At 36.5% G+C, this 17080-nt stretch overlaps 2 protein-coding genes across 2 annotated transcripts; one reads left to right on the top strand and one right to left on the bottom strand.

Moving 5' to 3' along the window:
• The first annotated feature begins 593 nt into the window (after positions 1-593).
• LOC107192447 (putative N-acetylglucosamine-6-phosphate deacetylase) lies at positions 594-3057 on the top strand. The gene is made up of 7 exons (XM_015581705.1): positions 594-947; positions 1234-1508; positions 1665-1794; positions 1876-1964; positions 2049-2193; positions 2260-2436; positions 2800-3057. The coding sequence occupies exons 1-7, from the start codon at positions 737-739 to the stop codon at positions 3021-3023; spliced, it is 1251 nt and encodes a 416-aa protein (XP_015437191.1). The 5' UTR covers positions 594-736; the 3' UTR covers positions 3024-3057.
• A 682-nt stretch (positions 3058-3739) lies between these two features.
• LOC107192433 (mucin-1) lies at positions 3740-13956 on the bottom strand. Its single transcript, XM_015581679.1, has 21 exons — positions 13753-13956; positions 10279-10410; positions 10138-10195; positions 9961-10031; positions 9067-9243; positions 8801-8899; positions 7914-8012; positions 7376-7474; positions 7197-7295; positions 7003-7101; positions 6564-6662; positions 6285-6383; positions 6105-6203; positions 5902-6000; positions 5725-5823; positions 5512-5613; positions 5093-5191; positions 4913-5014; positions 4738-4842; positions 4221-4480; positions 3740-4034 (listed from the first exon to the last, which is right to left on the bottom strand). Exons 2-21 carry the CDS (start codon positions 10385-10387, stop codon positions 3951-3953), a joined length of 2157 nt encoding a protein of 718 aa, XP_015437165.1. The 5' UTR covers positions 10388-10410; positions 13753-13956; the 3' UTR covers positions 3740-3950.
• Between the last annotated feature and the right edge of the window lie 3124 nt (positions 13957-17080).

Raw genomic sequence — 17080 nt, 5'->3', positions numbered from 1 at the left:
GTTTCGGTAACTTTTATGCGGTAAGTACTCAATTTAAATATATTATGTTGTGAATCAGTTTTTTGAAAAGTTAATGATAATAATGTAATAAAAAATATGAATAATCACACAATGATATTTGACTTACGTATTATACATATAAGAATAAACTACATAAACAAGTTTCTATTCATTCAGTAGCAATGCAGTCGATGAGAGATTATTTGCAGTTAAAAAAATACATTCCTGAATGATGATTGAAATTCTCTACAATTTATGAAAGAGAATGTATATAATATGGTGTCAGTTTTAATGTTTATTTGGTCAAATAAATTGTATCAATTATATAATAATGAATATTGAAGAAAGTACCCAAGCTAGAAGTTATAAAAAGCAATTATTGTATTGTTGTTTTTATGTCTGATTTTTTTGTGTAAAATCAATGTATCAAACCCGTGAAACTATTTATAAATATATATTTACAATATGTACTTATAAGTACTTCGAGCGACATCTTTGAAAAATCACATTGTATAATATACATGGACCTGAATCAGGTCCATGGTATAATAGGGTCAATGCCACTTGTCAGGTCATTGTATTTATGTGTTCAGTTTGCCCGGTTTGATAATTGTACTTGTGAATGTGACTGAGATAATGCCAAACAAGGAGTGTCATGGATAATTAGTTGCTTTTTTTTTACGGAAAAGCGTGCGATCGTGTATTTTCAAGCGTACAATATTCCATTGCATCAAACATGTCACGAGAGAGTAAAAGAATTCTAAAACAATTTCACAACTGTCGCATTCTACGTAATGGCAAAATCTTGATCGAAGATTTATGGGTTCGTGACGGAAAAATCGTAGACCCTGAACAAATTTTTTATGACGAAAAATCTAAACCAGATATTAGGATTGACTGCGGAGGACTGTTGCTCTCACCTGGATATATCGATCTTCAAATTAATGGTACTTAATGCAAGTACATGATGATTTTACCATTAAAAAAGGCCCTGAAATGTAGTTAAAGAATTCCTTTAATGAAGATGCGTATTTAGTTTTTCTTGCAAATTCACTCATGTAGACATTATAAATAGATTAGTATATTTTAATAAATAATAATATAGAAAGTAGATTTTCCACAAGTTTAATCGTAAAATAAAGTGTGGGTTCAGCTTTTGTATTAATTAGTTATTCATGTGATTTTGTTTTGTAATGTGTAATTGTTTATTTATCTAATGCTTCTTTTAATTAGGTGGCTTTGGTATAGATTTTACACATAATGTTGATAATGTACAAGAAGGTATTAATAAAGTAGCAAAAAAATTATTGGAGTTTGGTGTAACATCATTTTGCCCAACTTTAGTAACATCGCCTAAAGATACATATTACAAAGTATTGCCACAGATTAAGAAGAAAGATGGTGGAATGCATGGAGCAACTGTATTGGGCATTCATTTAGAAGGACCTTTCATTAGTCCAAACAAAAAGGGAGCTCATCCAGAAAATTACATTAAACAATTAGAAAATGCAAGTCTTCCATATGTTTTCCATGACCATAAAACAAACTTTTATGTATGAGTAAATATTTAAAATACGCGAACATTGTTTAGATACTTATGCTTCCTTACATTTATGACAAATTTATTCCACATATGTAAATCCATTGACTAATCTACATTTTAGGGTTTTGAATCGTTAATTGATATGTATGGTACTTTAGAAAATGTATGTCTTTTAACACTGGCACCAGAACTTCTCAATGCTGAAAGAGTCATCGAAGAATTATGTAGAAGAAACATTAAGGTTTCTCTTGGTAAGACACTTGACTGTGTTTCTTTGTACTATTATTGTTATTCAATATAGGTGTTTGTATTAAAATGTTTAAATATTACAGGTCATTCTATAGGAAATTTACACGAAGGAGAAGCTGCTGTAAAAAGTGGAGCTTCATTTATCACTCATCTTTTCAATGCAATGTTACCAGTAATTATACAATATACTGAGTTTAGTTGTTTTCTATAAGCCACATGGGACAACAAAAACTAAATATTATACTTGCATTTATAGTTTCACCATAGGGATCCAGGATTAGTTGGCCTTTTAACATCTGACAAAATTCCAGAAGGAAGGATTATTCACTATGGTATAATTGCAGATGGAATTCATACTCATCCTGCAGCATTGCGTATAGCTCACAGAACACATCCTGAAGGTTTGAATAGTTTTTTATATTGTAATCAACTGTCTCTTATTTACTATACTTAGTTCCATATTTCAGGACTTGTTTTAGTAACTGATGCGATATCAGCACTGGGTTTGGAAGAAGGTATACACAAACTAGGACAATTTAAGATAGAAATGCGTATGGGAAGAGCATATATTGCTGGAACAGATACTTTGTGCGGTAGTACAGCAGAAATGTCAAAGTGCGTCCGTCTTTTTAAAGAAGCGACAGGTAATTCAGACCCAGTCAGCCAAACCTGCACAGCTAGATTTTGTTCAATGCCTGTTATAAGCTTTTGTAACCAGGATGACAACAGGTTTGTAGACAGATTTTGTCAATATCTGTTACCAATCTGCTGCCAATCTGCGCACAAATGGTTTATAGGGAGAATGACTATTTAGCTTTACTTGCACGAGCGGGTTGAGTGCGCTGTTATGTTGTGTTTACGTTGCATACATTAGAAGAAAAACAATTAGTTAGCTTACCGAATGACTCCGGATTTACTGTTCGGTGCGGTTCACTTTTTCTACATTTGCGCGTTTTAAATTTCACAAATTATTTACGAATATGATTTTATGCAACTACTTTTTGTAGGATGTTCGATAGTAGAGGCATTAGAAGCTGCAACTCTCCATCCAGCAAAGACTCTTGGTATTGAAGAAATGAAAGGAGTTTTGAACTATGGGGCAGATGCTGATTTAGTAATGTTAAATGACAATTTGGAATTGTTATCCACTTGGATTTCAGGAAAATGCGTTTATACTCGAGGTGATAGTAAAAACTACAGGAAAACTGACTGTCATCATTATGCATTTTGAATGCCTTAATGAAAGTACTTCGTTTACACAAAAGAACGGCTGTGAATATTGTTCTAATTATATAAATGCTTGTCTACATACTTGTACACTATAACTCAATATTTTGCATACAAAATATGTTTTATACATTTTAATACACTTAGAGATGTTAATCTGCAGCATTACTGTACTAACATGTTATTGCGGATACAGATATTACTTACAGTTTACAGGTGCTAACATTATTGACAATATATTTCACAGATAAACAATAATTTTTTGTATACACTTATTACTTTAGAAGGGGGCCAGTTGTACCACTGATTTGTCAGAATATAACGATCTATATAGTTATTACACTACTTTTAATTATAGGAATTTCGATATGTTGATAAACAAATAAATATTGATTTCATAAGTTGAAACTTTATTCAACATGGAAGATTTCCAGAACGACTTTTGATATTATTCTTAAGTGGAACATAATTAAGGTACATTAAATTCAACGAATATACATATATATTGTACATGCAAATGTAAATTTTATTATAAAAGTTACATCGTTTATATGCATTTAGAGTAAAACTTCGCGTATATTCATAAAATAAAACAGATTCGTTAGTACGCGTACTAACGTCGCTATTATTACAATCTGTAGCACACAATGATATTATTGAACATAAAATCCTTTTGTTTGTCTTTGTTTTTTTTTTTTGTTTTTTTTTTGTAATAAAAGTATTTCTATTCTTTTTATAGCCTACTTAATTAGTTAGCAGCGTCAAGCTGTCTTGCAATCAGTTTTGCAAAGCGTTAAGGAAATGTTTGTCCACGCGTAAAATTGCCACTTTAGAATGAAATATTGTTACTGTTTCTATCGATGATATGTAATTTACTATGTTCGAAGTGGGATAATGACGAGCGTCAACACCGCGGCAAGGCATTCTTAAGTTAATAAACAACGTCCTTCAGGTTGCATATATACGGTGAGTGTCTAATGCCGAATGAATGTGCCGGAGGAATGGCAAGAACTACCTGTAAACGATAAGTTTACTCATTTTACAAATATGTTTCTCAAACTCAACGATAAGAAAAGAAAAAAAAACAATTTTTAGCGTTTTAGTGAAACGCTATGTTTCAAGGAAAAAATTCTTAAATTAAAAATGAGTATCTTTCAAAGGTTTTTGACGATTCGCTACATTGTACGGATATTGCTAATACTTTTTCTGGACAGTGTGCCCCGGGTCCTGGGATTTGCGAATGATCATCAGGCAGCTGATAGCGAGCACTTATGCTATAAGCGGGACTTTTCACTCTAACAGCATCCGGCTTCACGGCTTCATAGGTTCCAGGCCCAGGGACCAAAACACGGTCGTCTGTAAAAACCTTTTGCCTGCCTGAAATCGAATAAGCTGGTGCAGTTTTCTTGTTGCCCTCTTTCGTTCCACCAAGAACGGAAGGAATGTTGTAAACGTTCGGGGCTGAAACAGAAGAAAAGAGAAGAAACGAAACTTGAGGGGGATTGTATCAGTAGATGAGGAAGATCGTACGTTTTAAAATGCATATCTCGTAAGCAATTCTTATTATAATATACATATACATATATGTATATTCGAAAAGCATCACTTACGATACAGAATGCTGTTTTCACGTTCTATATGACATATTAATAGTATACATATGTATTACAGAATGATATGCGAAAGGAGCGAATAACAAAATCAATTCATATCCTCACCAGGTATATCATTAGGTCTGTCTATACATGTCCTGAGACCAAATGTAAATCGCAATGCTTTTTGCAGCAAAAGCATAGCCTTTTCTGGGCTGTATTCGCCTGGACCTTTAAACGAGGTACATCCATTGAACATGTGCGCGAGACGAATAAAGAATAGATTTTAGTCTTTTTATACCTGGTATTGTATCTTTTCCGTGTGCATCGGCCCTAACTCCGAAACTGTACCGAGGAGATCTGTTGTTTAGATTTACCTTTTCCGGGTGGTAGCTTCCAGGTGCTACATTTAGTATGAAAACATTTGAAACTTACTATACGCAAAAAATTTGTGATAAAGTTATTACTGAGTATTTCATACCAGGTATGTCATTAGGTTTCTCACTGAATGCCTTTACACCAAACGAGTATTGTGGAGACTTATCTAAATTGACTTTTTCTGGGGAATACGTGCCAGGAGCTACAAAATTAAAAAAACAATACTGAGACAGGTGTTAAGTACACTTAAGAGCTATATAATTCTTAATATAATTCAATTTTATATGACAACACCGTTTATACTGAAATTATTACGAGCAAGAAAAGCAGAAAATATAAGCAGTAGGTACATACAACAGGGCGACAGTGTCCTCTTTTAGAAGGTGCACTAACAATCTATTAGAAGCATGCATAGAATTCTGTACCCTTTAATGAGTTTTATTATTATAGCTGCATCGATATGAAACGAACAGTAAGTTGTTTAAGAAATGTTACTAATGATTGGTTAATCAACACCATTACCTGGTGTATCCCTAGGCTTATCCAATGGTGTTCTGTTACCAAAACTGAAATAAGTTTTATGTTCCAAATTTTCTACTTTCTCTGGATAGTAATCAGCAGGGCCTACCAAGGCAATCAAAACATTAGTAAGTATTCGAATTTGCCGAATGTTAAACCTATACCAACTGAATTTCCAAAGTAACAAGCTCTAACAATGGTCCAAAATAAATTCACCTGGATTATCATTTGGCTTGTCTGGCGTTCCTTTTCCAGATAGGCTATACCGGGGCCCTTTATCTAAATTTACTTTCTCAGGGCTATATGTACCTGGAGCTGGGATAAATGTGACACGCATGTATATTTATACGTTACGAAACATATATGTACATCGATGATTTTTACGTTAGTTACCTGGATTATCATTGTACTTTTCCGGTGATGCTTTACCGGATAAACTGAACTGAGGACCTCGATCCAAATCGACCTTCTCAGGACTATACGTCCCTGGCGCTATTATACAAACGAAATATAAGAAGGCGTTAATCTAAATGAGCAACAAATAAAATTACAAAACGACAATGATAAAGTACGAAGAGAATTTCAGTTAAAATCACCTGGATTATCGTTCAGTTTCTCCGGCATCCCTTTTCCCGATATACTAAACTGGGGTCCTTTGTCTAAGTTTACTTTCTCGGGACTATATGTTCCAGGAGCTTCGATGAAAATAAAATCGACCATAAGAAAAAGAAGACACGCAATAATATGGTTATATGTATATTTAGTGGAAAACTGACCTGGATTGTCGTTTGGTTTCTCCGGCATCCCTTTTCCAGACAAACTGTACTCTGGACCCTTGTTCAAATTTACCTTTTCCGGGCTATACGTTCCCGGTGCTACGGTGGTACGGTACATGGTACAGTGGTACAAAAAATATAAAAGAAATAAAAGAAATTCTTTTTACCGAAGAGATGATGACAATAATCTCCGGGCGCTATAAAATTACTCCTATTAATGGACGCAAGATACGAGTAAAAAAGAAAGGAAAAGAACATTTCATTCAACATTATCTGTACCTGGATTATTGTTCGGCTTATCGAGTGAAATTCTCAATCCAAAACTGTATTGAGGAGATCTGTCAAGATTTACCTTCTCAGGTGAATAAGCACCAGGTGCTATAACGTTAATCGCGTGGAAGAAAATGAAATATTTAACTTTGCATGCTTCATGTAGAAGACAATGTATGTAATATAATATAGTAATCTCCAAAATTGTACTGAATCAACTGAAGAATACCGTTTTTACTATGATATTAGTACGTATGTATAACTATTTAGGGTCGTCTATCGAGATTTTAAACTTTAAACTATTAATAATATAATTTATCTACATAGTCTGTGCATTCCATTCGTTCAAGCTACACACATATACTTTGATATTAAAATGATACGTGTTCGTTGATCGACACGATATTCTTCATTTACTTTGAATCGCATTCAATTCTCATTTACAGACCTGGAGTGTCCTCCGGTTTCTCCTGTGCAGCTTTACCGCTCAAACTATACCGAGGACCCCTGTCTAAGTTGACTTTTTCTGGACTGTAAGCACCAGGAGCTGCGAAAACGACTTGATTCGATAAGCTGTTTCTGAGAAAGAACTCCATCTTCGACGAATAATTATATGTATACATATACTATTATACTACATACCTGGTGTATCATTCACTTTCTCGAAAGGTGTTCTAAGTCCGAATGTATACTGGGGCGTGGCGTCCAGTTTCACTTTTTCCGGGCAATACGTACCTGGCGCTGAGAAGAAAAAATTGCTCTCTTAGTTCTCCATCGATCGTCGATTCGATCTGGATCGGTTGCTAAAGAATTTTACGTACCGGGGGTGTCGTCCGGTTTCTCCGCACGACCTTTTCCGGTGAGACTGTACCGAGGGCCTTTCTCGAAATTGACTTTCTCGGGACTGTAGGTGCCAGGTGCTACAAAAATAAGCATGTGTCGATAATAACGTGCTCCCACATCAATATTTTTCTATACGTAATTAACACTTCATCGACCAGAGTCTCAAGAAATATGTAAAAGTCACAGGATCCTGTCAAAATCAGCAGAAATTAAAAATTTAATCTTCCTACATATTTCCCAGAAACTTCAACTGACCGTACAAATATCGTATGTCGAGTCTTTTTCTCGAAGCATTCGATGTCGCGGCAGGTACATAATTGTATGAAAATTATTAAGATTCTAATTGTAAAATTGAAATGACGGCTCGATCGATCCAAGTGTATCGTTTGTCCCTTATCGAAATTGTTAAGGATGCGTCGAGTGAAATTATTATTGTTGACGGTCCTTGAGGTAACGTTGTTGCTAGTGCTATACGGTCGGCAAAATGCTAATCGAGCAAATTTTTCGAATAATTACCTGGTGTATCGCTTGGCTTTTCCAGAGGAGGCCTGAGTCCGAAGGTGAATTGCGGCGTGTTGTCCAGTCTTACCTTTTCCGGGCAATAACATCCAGGCGCTATTATCGTAACGGAAGAAAATATTTATTAATCCCATCACTTCACTTTCCAACAAGGCTACTTTTATACATTAACTCTAACATAAAATATTCCGAGCAAGCGCTGTTACACACATGCAATCCACCAACGAAATTATATTTCGTACATGCATACTTTCAGTTGACGCGCGAACCATTCAGCATTCAGCCTACAAGATATTAATATAGTCTACTTGAAAAGAGGAAGTCGAACAGCGAGCAAGCAAAATTTATAGTCTACCGATACTGCAAAATAAAATGAGTACTTATACATATAGCCAAATACAAGTTGCAACTGGGGATGAGCAACGTCAGACTCGTCCTCTTAAAACTGTAATTGACGTAATTCGAATACCTAAAGCTTAACCATCTTAAGCGTTTATCTCTCTTCGTCTGTTCATCGTGGCTTCGATCTTCCTAAGACGTCATACAATTTCTTAGCTTCTGTCGCAACAAACTTAGTCTTTTTTTCAACAATCTACCTCGAGTTTAACCTGCAGCTGGAGAAGAAATATTAAAAGAGCGCCATCAATTAAAATTAAATTCCATTCACATCGTTTTTAGCTTTTCTTCTTTTTCATTACCGCACCTATAATTATTAATATCAAGGAATAAAGACAACAACACCGTCTACATACAGCTTGTTAAATCTGCAAGGCGTGCCTGATTAGTAATCAATCCTGATTAGTATCTCGATTAGTATCTCGATAGGATAGAAGATAGAGTACGCATCAATTTTACGCTACTTTTAATCGTGGTTTTGTAATTACCGGGAATATCGCTCGGTTTCTCCGATTGAGGTTTAAAGCCGAAACTATACTCGGGGGCTTTGTCGAGATTCACCTTTTCGGTGCAATAGTCGCTCGGTGCTACGATTAAGATGCAATTATCGTTCACAATTAGGAAAAATATTCTTTATTTCAAGAGTCTCATATTGAAAATTTGTTCGGTTTTTATTCTGGCGTTGAATTCATCTAGAGAAACTCGAAAGACGTATAATGTATAGTATAGTATAGTATAGTATAGTATTACTCACCAGGTGTGGAGCTGATCTTCTCGGTTTGCGTTTTTATGCCAAACGAGTACTTCGGCGAGCTGTCCAGGATGATCTTCTCCGCCTTTTCCGGATTGTAGTCGCCCGGTGCCGGTGTCACTTCGTGCTTCGATGATCTCGCGCGGCCATGCAAAGACGATGCTGGTGCCGCATCCTTTCCTATAATAACAGGTTAACTATACATACAATGTGTATATAATAGTCGAAAACGAACTTATCCTTTTGTAACTGTCTTAAACTGGAATGAGAAACAGGAAGACAGTAGAAATAGGAAGTACTCGATCTACTTGTTACGGGAGAAATTATTTTATAACTTATAATCTCTTGCACAGTAATATCTCTACGTTCTACGCATAAGCTTTTTCTCTTAGTGACACGATAAAAAAAAAAAAAAAAAAAAAAAAAAAAAAAAAAAAAAGAAAAAGCATTCAAACGTTCATATTTACAATGTTGCAGATATTCTATGTTTCGATAATGATCGAAAACAATTAAGGAGAGCGTGCAACTCAACAGGTAGTAAACATTTATATTCTTAACAGCGAACATTTAAATAAGATGTATGTGTTTCATTGCGATATTATAATCGAAACGATAAACATTCATTGGGATACTCAATTTCACCCCCATAAATTACCCACGAGGAAAATTGAAGGACTTTCGTAAACTACGCCCGTGTTAAAAGTCCTACACATTCTTGCAAAGTATCGCTGCTCTGGAGTTTGATCGATACTTCATCTGACCAGGGAATACCGGTGCACGCAGCAGTGTTATCATTCCGACGGAATTTTTCCCGCAAAAGAAAGAAGTCTCCTTAACCGTTTTCAAGATCGATTCGTCAATTTATAGTCCTCTATATCTATGGTGAACACGCCCCACCTTTTGCGCTGAGCCCGGAGACGTTGTACTGACCGGGGCCCGGTCCGGGACTGTTGTTCTTCGACGAGTACCTGAATAATTTCAATGAAATTAAGTGATTCTAAACTACATACCAGCAACCAGCAAAATAGATAATTGGAACGGAATCTAAAGACGATTCATTTCGAGAACTAGTACCTGCTTCCAAAGGAGAAGGCCGGAGCTCTACCTCGCTTCGAGTCGGGAACGGTCCTTCCTGCAAAAGTCGAGCGTTAATATTAATTCGGAATTTTAATGACCGCACACGCTGAACCGAACACATGGAGTTATAACGCGTACCAATCAACGGCGGCAGCGTGACACAAGCCGGACCGGGGCTGGTGTATTCCGCAGCTATCGGGCCCCGTCTCTTTGTTGGTGTCCATGGACTTTGCGACACGCCTCCCATACTTTTCGCGATGTCTCCTAAAACTGGAGTAATTTCACATTTTGAACGCTTATCGTATATTCCCTTCTCTATTCTGTACCGATCAATTTCTCCGACGTTCGTCAGTTCGAATCGTAGTTTCTATTTCCCGGCGTTTTGATCGATTATTATCCGTGTATAAGTCAACCCTTTCTGTATCGATTATTATCCGTGTAATTTCATATGAACGAAGTAAACAGTGCCCCCGTCAATCTATTCTAATTTGCGGCTTAATTGCGTTTAATTGGACGAAACTGTTCACCGGCGTAATTAGCTCGAAAACGATTTTCCTCGTTTTCGCTTCTAGATCTGGTGGTAATTAATTCTCGTCGTTTCGATCGTTATTAATCGCGGAGAGGAACTCCTCAGCAGACTTTATTATACTATCTTTTTTGTTTCCCTCCCGTTTCGCGCCGATAACGAGATTTCCTCGGAATTGTGCAACGAACCGTGGCCTTCGAGGGACGGGCCACAGAAACGACTCACAAAGTTCCATATAAGAGTATGTCCATGGCGGGTATCCAGAATCGCCCACCATTCGGCATTGGACTGAATAAAACATGAATATCACAAATTGTATGGCGTTCAAACAACCCAAATAAATGCAGGTTACAACCGGATGACTCATGGCCATGGCCCATGGCCTACTTATAGGTAAATACCTACATATCTCTATGTACGTACACTCGTGTATCGTGGCTCTAATATATTGTAACTGGTACGATCCACGAGCAGTTTTCGATTATGGATATTCATGTGAATATGTTAGTTCGAATTCAACCTGAGTGGAAAACTGAAAGTGAGCTATATATCCAATGTTCTCGATCGATTTTCTATACTCCTCTAATACTCCAACGATCATCGAATGATACACTATTTTCATCCCTGCTGTTCTTTGGACCACACACTGTGCTACCACATCCGCGTTCATTCCTTTCACCAAGAGTGGACCAAGAGCCAACGATAGTGGAAGGACACATACGAATTTACGAAATGCGAGATGCGAGTCTTCCGGTCGAGTACCAAACAATAGCGGGCAATCACAGCGTGGAAACGGAAATCATACTCCGTATGACCAAAACAAGCGTAACTGTGAGTAAATACCGCGGAATGATTCGTGGAAGACAAAAATCTTTGTCTTTTAAGGGGAGACACTTGTGTGACGCGTTCCAAGAAATGCTGTTTCCCGATTTCCCCGCGGTGAAATCGCATTTCTTGCTCGGTGAAAACAATAATTAGACCCACTGATAAGTGATCCACCATTTTTCTTCAATAAAACAGTAACGTACAGTAAGTCACATATTCGTCCATATAGTTACCTAGTTTCGAAATAATAATAATTAAGTCTTAAGATCTCTATGCATTTCCTTTTTATACATAGGTACATATATGTATGTACAATATGTACCTGATGGATTATTTATTGGTACATCTAATACTAATATAATTTCAAAAAACAGTTAATGATCTCGTTCGAGCGTCGCGTGTTCGTTAAGGATCATTTTTGCAATTAGTCTGTGAATGTTTACGCAAATAAAGTTCTTATGAGCCAACTTGGAGAAACTGAAACCTAACAAATGTTTGTTTACTTATTAAGTTTAGATATTACAAATCTACATATAGTATATGTATACTATAGAAGGAATTTCTCGAATCGTCAACCTCTAAAGGGGTGAAAAGGAGTAAAATGTGTTTTCTGTTATTCAAATATTTGGAAAGTAATTTCAGGATTTTTTCAAATTTCATCCTCAATTTTTTCCTTTTTATGTTCTTTTTTACAATTCAATTAAAAAATTTTATTTAAACAATAAATTTGCCAAATCCCGAAATCCAAGCGAGCAAAAAAGCCACGGGAAAAAAGGTAGTATGTATGTTACATATTATATTTATACATACATACATAAAACATTCCCAGTCTATTTATATAAAATGACGAACAGAGTCGAAGTGAAATTTCGAGGTTCTTACGGAGATCTTACCTACTTTCTGTGTCCAACCCATATTTAGCTACGTTATGAGAAGCTTCACGCACACATACATGTATACACGCGGCTGATCAAGAGTCTCCCCTCTTGTGTTTGCCATATTGGGCAAGATCGATCGAATAATTGACTCTTGATAATCGTAAAACGTCCCGTATAAACCCGAGCCGTAAGTCGGTCGCGCGACTGTCAATGTTTTTTTTTTTTGCTTTTGCTTTTGCTTTTGCTTTTGCTTTTGCTTTTGCTTTTGATGCACAAGCGACGTTTCCATGCCACGAGGTCTACCGCGGCGACAGACAAACGTGTAGCTCTTGATGTGTTACAGCCTGTAACTTACTAGGGAGTGTAGAAAAAGTTTACGATCTCGATTATCGCATATTAACCAATGTCCACATTGTTTTCACGCGTTAGATCATTGGTGTTATCAGTCAAGGACCGCGTTTAAGAAATACCTGAAAGTGTTTCGATGTCACAACACCCCGTTATCGAGGTTTGTTCGCGCAATTTCGTATCTTTTTCTTTTTTCTTTTTTTTTTCCTTTCTTTTTTAATGCGGTGAGTCATCGAGTTATTACGAACAATGATAGCAGAGCAGTGATAAATTGCCGGTTCGCGCGCCCTTTGTAATTTTTGCCAGCTGTGTGAATACATTGATGTTCGCACGGTGACATAATATTTGTTTACAGCACGTTCGATTACTCAGAGTTACTCATCGTTCGATGCTTACGGTAAAGGTGTATGTAATTGAAGCCGAAATATCCTTGACGGTTGCGTTGGATGTATATATACGTCAGCATTCTGAATGAAATTATATTAAGTGCTATCGTTTCCTGAATAATTTCAGGCGAACACGGCAGGATGATAGTCGACTTTTACGATGTAAACAGAAATTTCACTGGAATTTTTACGGTACAGTGAACGGTAACAGGTAGACTGTAGAATTTTGTGAATCTCATTTATTTGAAATCAACTTTTTCTTTCATTTATAATTTCTGTGAATTAGCTTATAAAGATCTGTGTTTAAACATCCAATATGTATATGTTATGTTCACTGTACACTTTTTATAATATTACAATAATTGTAATAATAGTACTGTAGAGCACCAAAAGTAATACAATAATACATAGTTATTGTAGACGTAATTATCTAGTCGTTACTATATCCTTTTCCATGAACTGTATTACTATAGCTACAACTTTTATCGTACCACATAGTATTACATTTCACGTGGTGCTGTACAGTATCGCAGCTGCAGCACATTTCACAAACTATTCTACAAATCGTATGTTTACATTCCGTTTAATAGTAACGATAACAGTGTTTTTATTTTCTTATTTAAAGACTGCCTGTAACAATTCACATTACCTAGATTGTGTGGCGGCAACGTTTCCTGAAATCGTCGAAGGACAATACGAGGGAGCAGTGAGGCAACTAGTTGAATCACAGATTAGTCGTACGAATGGTTTGCAAAAGAATCACGGGAGCACAGATTAGATATCAGTGTGTCTGCACCAGAGACGCGTTCCTGACTGACTGAAGATTAAACGTCGCAGTCACGTCGACTCGATGGTTGCGGGTCGCAGTGGTATCGCGGCATGTGCGTTCTCTATCCCTACTCTGCCTGACCAGATGAAAATCTGGAACGCATGCGCTGTTTACAATTATCCTGTACATTCAATATCTCTGTCTTCCTTTTCAGTCCTCAGATGTCCTGTATTTTCGTGGTTTATGTAAATACAATCTGTAGAATTTATAAATATTACAAATACAATATTTCTAGTTAAATTATGGATAGAAATTTTTCTGTAAAAATGAATACGTACCTATTCATTGTGTTTTTGTGAAGTGCAGTACTTGGTGCTGGAAGATCGTAACCGAAGATCGAATGTTTTAAGAAAAGAAACGTTTACTCCGTAAAGATACATTGGAGATGTTATCGCCAATGTGTCACCTTGGCTCCTTTATTGGTTACTCTTGATTTCGCAACCCACGCACCGACGCACCCTAACGTTCTTGGTTGCCATCCTCGACCGTTTCGGCCTTGCTGTGTCCTGTACTCGGTGAAAAAAAGTCAGCTAAAATTAGGGACTCACGTTATCGTCGCAGATGTACTTACGACTGTACGCCGTACGAAAAGGTGAACGCGAGAAGCTACTTCCGTTTTCAACTATGTATCATACCCATTGGAGAAGTTGCTCTCCTTTTAACCAATAACGGTATTGTAAATTAATATGCACGTGTGAAATTGTATAAGTTAATTTCATTCACATTTTCTCGTGACATGTGAATTAATAAATCCAATAACACTGGCCAGATGGATAATAATAATCGAACATTGATTGCAGAATTATTTCTAAACTGGGAATATTTTTTAATTCTGGTAACTACAATATTATCGGGTAATTCCGTAAAGAACGTTATTTCTTCCCTTACTTTAAATAAATCCAAGTAATAATCTTTTCGCAGACAGAAATCAGTTAGTACATCATCGATGAAAATTATCGGTAAACATGACTAATTCATGAACTAAATTTCAAATTGATTTGAGAAATGACACTTCGAAATATTTAAATTAGAAATATTAATTGGCAAATTTGAAATATTAAACCTTTCATAGAACAAGTGTTCAATCACGCGAAGATTGGAGCTCATCGAGCTGTTTGCGCAGTCGCCTTTCATTAGTGGTACCATCACTCCTCAATTGTTGCCTGAGAAGCCTGAGAAGCAAATGAAAATCTTCACCACTTTCCTGCCGAGCCTCCGAGCTCGGTGGACGTTGTTACTTCGTGTTGTTGGTTCTCGCTACTGACCATCGTTTAGATACTTCCGGTTACTCTTCATTGAACTCTTTTCATCATTACTAACGGTTGTGATCACTCAATTTGAATTATTGACTAACGCTTATGCTTCCTATGAAGACCTTAAACCGATATGGTTGTGGCGAAAATATATGACATACTCTCTGCCACAACCTCGTCGGGTTAACATATTAGGGATTACTAAAATCATATATATTATTTCATTGTTTTATTTGCTCAAGTCACGGCGATCTTTGACCTTCATAATGTTTTATTACCAGCTGGTTGCATACATATGTCAACACGGCTGTCGAGTTTCTCAATAGTTAATCCTCCAGGAGTTTATTTGTTTGACGTTTATGTGGAACAAAAAATGGTAATTTTGGTTTCTTTGTCTTTTATAATGTTCTTATGAGATTGAATAATTTTATGATTGGTAAAAGAATTATTATTAACTGCACCCTCTCTTAGACAAAACCATTATAATGCAGTTTTAGAATTGTGTTAACGCTTCGTGTGTTACGAGTAATCAAAGAATTACATCGATCTCCATTTCTTTGGTAACTGTTTCAAAGGCTACTGATAGATTTTCGGAGTTTCTTCAATTAACGCCCCCAGAGACACATTCTCCTCCGTTTAAAAACGGTCGTGTTCCGACCGTTGCTGAGTGTCTGACACTTGATCGTTCCTCCCACTCCCCTTCCCACGCTGACATCACGTTACGTAGAACTAGTCAGCAGAGTCGTTTAGTTTGCTCGATGTTAAACGGAGCTGGTGAGAGTTACAATTTTCTCAGTATCGTTTCATCTCCGGCGAAGAAAGTGCTCAATGGTAGGATCGAAAATTCGTGTTCTGTCACAAGTGATCTTCGCGGTTCATCCGAGTAATTTCATCTTTGTAAATTCGATCCAAGTAACATTGAAATAGATGCTATCAAATGGAGTGTCACTCAACATCGAATAAACAATATCATTATATTTATGCGTAACGATGGTTGTAGGAACAGCGTGTCTCGTGTTTTAATGATTTCAATATTAGATTTTAAAGATAACTTCCTTTAAATAGTGAAGTGTCTATGTTACAGGTCGAATTTGTTAATTGAAGAACTGGTGGTACTAAAAGCGTTTCATGTGGCGGTAGTATTACGAACAGGTGGTCGAGCCAGAAATCATTGTCAATGATTTTTAACATCACGAGATAGTTACAACACCGACAGTGTTCTTTGTATTGTATAATTTTCAATCATTTGAAAATTCAATTGTTCGACATGTTGATAAAATCATTTCGCTGTACAGGTATCGTTGAAGCATGAACAGACATGGTTAATATAAATTAACATTCCAGCCGTTGTTCTCGGTTCCAGTCTCGAGTTTCGCGAGTTGATTTAACAGCGATACCAGCGATAGCTATCATTCGTCGTGTTACAATTTACAATAGGAATCTGATATTCCACAGGTGATAATAATTTTCTGTGGATAACCGTCTGGATAAGGAGTTTCAAATAAAATATTTTTCAAAAAGTGCTTCATTTTCAATTGATTAAACGTGAAATAATGTTTTTTGTTCGTTAAATAATATTTCTTCTTAATTGTTTAAAGGTTGGAATAACGATATTAGATAATACCTACTGCTGTTTCACACGAAATAGGTATTATTTTTTGAATAAAATTTCGCCCGAATCTGTGATCGTACATCGACTTCCAGCGGTATCGCTGTCCACATTTCACGTACGTTTGAACTCGAATGAATTCCAACGACAGGAAACGCATCCGGACAGTGTTTCTGTCACTTCGCATGATAAATATCTCGATTGTCGAAACGTCAGCGATCGTGATTGGGAGGTGTTCGTTCAATTTCCACAACGTATAGCCAAGCACCGTTCTCCTCCGTAATTA

The sequence above is a fragment of the Dufourea novaeangliae genome, unplaced genomic scaffold, assembly GCF_001272555.1.
Source record: "Dufourea novaeangliae isolate 0120121106 unplaced genomic scaffold, ASM127255v1 scaffold343, whole genome shotgun sequence".
In the NCBI taxonomy this organism is placed as follows: domain Eukaryota; kingdom Metazoa; phylum Arthropoda; class Insecta; order Hymenoptera; family Halictidae; genus Dufourea; species Dufourea novaeangliae.
Note: the sequence above shows the minus strand (reverse complement) of the source record. Positions and strands in the feature narration are given on the sequence as shown.

Bases quoted from the DNA above. Each gene is read 5' to 3' on its own strand.
- LOC107192433 (XM_015581679.1), bottom strand. From the start codon at position 10,387: ATGGGAGGCGTGTCGCAAAGTCCATGGACACCAACAAAGAGACGGGGC. The intron at 7,296-7,375 runs GTACGTAAAATT...TTTTCTTCTCAG, and splicing joins GAAACCGGACGACACCCCCG to CGCCAGGTACGTATTGCCCG. The intron at 5,614-5,724 runs GTGAATTTATTT...TTGCCTTGGTAG, and splicing joins CAAGCCAAATGATAATCCAG to GCCCTGCTGATTACTATCCA.
- LOC107192447 (XM_015581705.1), top strand. From the start codon at position 737: ATGTCACGAGAGAGTAAAAGAATTCTAAAACAATTTCACAACTGTCGC. The intron at 948-1,233 runs GTACTTAATGCA...TCTTTTAATTAG, and splicing joins TATCGATCTTCAAATTAATG to GTGGCTTTGGTATAGATTTT. The intron at 1,795-1,875 runs GTAAGACACTTG...TAAATATTACAG, and splicing joins AAACATTAAGGTTTCTCTTG to GTCATTCTATAGGAAATTTA.